Source organism: Neofelis nebulosa, chromosome 16 (genome assembly GCF_028018385.1).
Source record: "Neofelis nebulosa isolate mNeoNeb1 chromosome 16, mNeoNeb1.pri, whole genome shotgun sequence".
Lineage (NCBI taxonomy): Eukaryota > Metazoa > Chordata > Mammalia > Carnivora > Felidae > Neofelis > Neofelis nebulosa.
This window is the reverse complement of record NC_080797.1, coordinates 35,786,382-35,791,304: the sequence shown is the minus strand read 5'-3', so window position 1 is coordinate 35,791,304 and position 4,923 is coordinate 35,786,382. Positions and strand designations below refer to the sequence as shown.

Genomic DNA, 4,923 nt, shown 5'->3' with positions numbered 1-4,923 from the left:
CAGCAAGGAAGCGAGGGCCTCCCTCCTGTGGCCCTTAAGGATCTGAATCCTGCCACATAAATGTAGTTGGAAGTAGAGTCTTCCCCAGGCGAGACCTCAGATGAGACCCCAGTGCTAGCCAGCACCTTGAGTGCAGCCATGTGAAACCCTATGAAATGGAGAGTCTGGGTGGGCCATACCTGGATTTGGATCCTCAGAAATAGAGAAAATAAATGTCACTATAAGCTGCTAAATGTGGGGGTAATGTTACATAACAGTAGATAACCAGTATAGATTTATCTAGGACCACAGCACACACAGGTGAGAAGGGAGGCATCGAAAGGTGCCAAGAAATAGAAATGCTAAAATGGATATAGTCATAAGGTCACAAGGCCAAGCAGCCATTCCCTAGGAGGGTCTGGGGCACTCTCTTTACCACGCTATTAGGGAATCATCAATTACCGGTGTCAGCAGCATCTTGGGAGAGGAGTGCCTATGGTCTAATGTTAGAGGTTGTGGTAGGGAATACTGTGACCAAACTGTGCTCCCTAGGAAGAATGGGGATGGTCATAGCTCTGAATGACTGAGTCATGTGCAGGACTTAATTGTAGGAAGTAATGTGGGTATAATTATGCGATTGCCAACAAGGTTGGAATGACAAAGGGGGCAGAATGATATGTGACCCTCAGGGATCTATCAATATGGTAATAAAGCATGATGTCCCTCATATAGGATATAGTTAGCCAACTCAGATACACCTTTATGGAAGAGTGTGTGTGTGTGTGTGTGTGTGTGTGTGTGTGTGTGTGTAGGTGTGTGCATGCAATTAAAGGAACAAGAATAAAAGAACAAAGGCTGAGACCATGAACTAATGGAAAGTCATGATCCCTGGCAGAATTTGCAGAGTCAGGCTATTAGTAGACCTAGAAACCATTAACCTAGAAATGAAGAGGCCAGTCGTCTAGAATGAAGGGCTGCACAGGTATATAGCATAGAATATCTTTCATCCTTTCTCAAGGAATATATGGCCATTGGTTCGGCAGAAACAGGAATACTCATGTGTTTGCAGGCTGTCGGATGAGATCTGAGCTGAACTCACTACTGGATATGTTCAATCATTCATGGTTCCTATTTAAACACATTGATCTAATGTCAGAGTTAAAGGAGAAGGTTTCTCACTACCTTCATCACAGTGATCCACTGGGGGGAATTTGTGCCACCTTCTACCATAATCGTAGGCTGTGAACATCTAGAGGTCTCGGCTCTAAGACAGGAAAGCTACCTGGAAGGGACATGGTAAAGTTCTGTGTGGAATTAACCTCCGGCTGCCACCTTATCCTTTTGGACTTCTAGTGCCTAGACATAGGAGCTATGGGAGCCACAAGGAATATGTTTAGCATATTACATGTTTAGGCGATCTACAGGGACATTCATGGTATTCCTATTCCCGACATTCACTGCAGATGGACAAGTAGTTGTAGTCTGAAGAGGACACAGGAACCATGGGTTCAGAACTCTCAGGAATGGAGACCATGGTCACTATACCAGGCAAGTCAGCTAAAGGAGCGCAGAAGCTGCCCACTAACTCTCATCTTCTAGGTTTTGATAGAAACTGTGGCAAACGACCTGGAGCAAGGTTACTGAGAGAAATGCATAGATATGGGCAGAACCAGGAGTAGGTATACGATAACCCATTCTGATTCTCTTTGCCATACATGCCCTCATCCACAAGGTAGTGCGAGTGTGGGCTATGCGTGGTTCACACTGACCACGCACTATCTGCAGGTAACTGTCTCAGGCTCTGGGGTGGGGGCCACCTGGAGTTCTTCCTCTCCATCCTTTCCACTCACCAAAGGATGTTGACAGGTAGTGATAGGTGACGTAGGAGCACAAAGGCCCAACCGCTTTTTCCACTAAGATGAGCAAGTCCGTGGCCCAGTACACACCCCTCATGTGTGGGTCAGAATACGAGGGCGGAGTTGAACTGAAAGTACTCTTTGTCTTAGCTTCTTTTACTACCCTGTGCTGACTCCACTGTACACTGGGTCTCCTGAGAGCACCTCCTTCCATATGCAGTACTTAGCAGGAATACCCGTTGTCGGCTCTGGTGTTTTGAATGCAACGTGAGAATCACAGTTTGGTGCGGTCCGCCTCAAGCATAGCCTCCTTGAGAGAGACACTTCCTAACATGGTGAGCTGTTTTATTCGTGGGAGTGTCTGCGGTCCCTCGGGATACATGATCTTTCAGGAATTGGACACAGGAAGTCTAAAACCAAGTGTGCGCAAACTGTGAGAAGCAACAGCATCCTATGAAAAGATTCAGTGGTTCAGCGGAGAATAAGGTCAAGAGCCCACGGTGTCACCCAGTGACCGTTCATATCATAGGGAAATGTTTGAAGGCACTGTTACTGAGACTTGGAACACTGGTGTCAGGTCGACCGCAGGGTCGGAGCTCAAAACAGAGGCTTGAGCCCAAGTAGATTGTCTGGGAGGTGGTCCCAAGTAGTGCTCTAGGGATACTGTGAAGTGATCCAGGGAAGGGTAGAAACCAATCCAGGTTGATTTCAACAGCAGGTGAGTCCTGTGGGCATCGGGGGTTCGTTCAGTGCTACTGAGGCCCTCTGGTCTCACATGTCCCACTAGAGGGGATAGAGGCTAGAGCACTTATCCACCAACTACTGGCCACCGTTTGAACGCTTCTCCCAGGCACGTGCCTTCCCTGTTGTGTCCTTTGCGATCTGCTCCTTCATGTAGACTGAGCCCTCCGCAGAGAGTTCCAGGCGCTTGCTGTAAGCCACCATCCTACACTGTTAGTGTGGGAAGGACTGAGGTGATAGAAATGAAATCCTGAAATGGCCTGCTATGATCCCCTCTTTGTGCAGAGAATTAGAAGACCTGGCAGCTAAGGGTGACCATTCACGAAGGAAAAAAGAATGAGACACGATTCTTTATATTTAATGCCTGGGAAGTTAAGATTTATTTGCTATATAGAAACATCTCCATACAGAACATCTGGCAATAACAGATACATCAGTTGGGATGATATGTTATCGTATATCAGGGAAAATACAACCTTTGTACTGACTTGGGATGGACATCATAAGAAAGAGGTGGGAGGGAATTGGGCGGTGGGGTGGTATATTCCAAGGCCAACCAGTTGAAAAATCACTGGGAACTGAGGTTTTACAGTTGGCCTCACATGATTCAGCTCCCAGTTGGACGACATGAAGGAGATTGGCTGATGAAAACAGCAGGGTGCAGGTCAGGGCACTCAGCAGCAGCAAGAGCCACTAGAGCAGGTTGGTGGGTGGTGGCAGGGGGTCTAGCAACAGCTGGGGCGGCAGCAGCTGGACACACAGCAGGTGGGGCGGCAGCAGGTGGTCCGGCAGCAGGTGGTCTGGCAGCAGGTGGGGCGGCAGCAAGGCTGGCAGCAGCTGGAGCCACAGCAATTAGAGCCACAGCAGCTGGAACCCCCACAGCAGGGGCGGCAGCAGCTGGACACACAGCAGGTGGGGCGGCAGCAGGTGGTCCTGCAGCAGATGGGGCGGCAGCAAGGCTGGCAGCAGCTGGAGCCACAGCAGCTGGAACCCCCACAGCAGGGCCGGCAGCAGCTAGAGATGCAGCAGCTGGGGCGGCAGCAGCTGGAACCACAGCAGCTGGAACCACAGCAGCTGGGGCGGCAGCAAGTGGTCCTGCAGCAGGTGGTCTGGCAGCAGGTGGGGCGGCAGCAAGGCTGGCAGCAGCTGGAGCCACAGCAGCTGGGGCGACAGCAGGTGGTCCTGCAGCAGGTGGTCTGGCAGCAGCTGGGGCGGCAACAAGTCTCCTGGCCACAGCCCTGGTCAGAGCAGACGGAGCCACAACAGGAGTTGACCATGGTGTCAGAGGGTGGAGGTTCTGGGATGGTTTCCAGGAGAGTGAGGGGCTTGAGTCTGACGTCTCCTCGTGCCATGGCCTCTTATATACTGCCCGTCCATGGTGAGTTGTCAACACATCTTCCTTGTGTTTGTTTACCTAATATTAACTAATTATCAGATTACACAATAATGTTTGTGCATGTAATGGTTTGAACTTGTGGGAAACAAAATTTCTTTTCTGGATGTGATGAATTCTATCTGGTCTGTGTTTCCTCCTGATTCACACCCACTGGCATCTTCCTGACCACTTTCTCCTCATCTTCCTCCACCGTGGGCTGTCTTGTGATAGGTGGCATTTGCAATTACATTTCGTACTCTCCCTCCTGTATCCCCTAGCAGGTAGGATAAGGGCAGTCCTATTTTTGGTTGTGCATTTCTTCCAATGATCAGTGGCATGAGTAAAGATCTGCATGTGACAAGAAGAAAAGGCCCTCTTTTGTGGGGCAGTTTTGAGCAAAGGGGACAGCTGTAGATTTATATGACGTTGCTGATTTCTAGCCCCTGGACTGGATTCTTTTGGATGTTTCTACCTTGGATCACGTCCTCTACCCTACAACCGTGGCAGACAATTATCTGTATGGTTCCCATCACTGCCATGCTTCATAGTTCATGAAGTGTTAACCTTGGTGTCATGTATGTTTGTTTTTATTTCTCCAGATGCTCTTATCTTGTGGAAGACATTGCTTTATTTTTGTTTCTTATTCTTTTTTTAATATGAAATTTGTTGTCAAATTGGTTTCCATACAACACCCCGTGCTCATCCCAACAGGTGCCCTCCTCAATACCCATCACGAACCCACCCCTCCCTCCCACCCCCCCCCCCCCATCAACCCTCAGTTTGTTCTCAGTTTTTAAGAGTCTCTTATCTTTTGGCTCCCTCCCTCTCTAACCTTTTTTTTTTTTTTCCCTTCCCCTCCCCCATGGTCTTCTGGTAAGTTTCTCAGGATCCACATAAGAGTGAAAACATATGGTATCTGTCTTTGTAGGACTTATTTCACTTAGCATTACACTCTTTTCACTTAGCATAATA

The 4,923-nt window shown here is 48.8% G+C and overlaps 1 protein-coding gene across 1 annotated transcript; it reads right to left on the bottom strand.

Annotated features, from left to right (window-relative positions):
- Positions 1-3,045: 3,045 nt before the first annotated feature.
- Positions 3,046-3,922, bottom strand: LOC131498473 (keratin-associated protein 4-3-like). Its single transcript, XM_058705782.1, has one exon. The coding sequence runs from the start codon at positions 3,851-3,853 to the stop codon at positions 3,302-3,304; it is 552 nt and encodes a 183-aa protein (XP_058561765.1). The 5' UTR covers positions 3,854-3,922; the 3' UTR covers positions 3,046-3,301.
- Between the last annotated feature and the right edge of the window lie 1,001 nt (positions 3,923-4,923).

Coding starts and splice junctions, on each gene's coding strand:
- LOC131498473 (XM_058705782.1), bottom strand. CDS start 3,853: ATGGTCAACTCCTGTTGTGGCTCCGTCTGCTCTGACCAGGGCTGTGGC.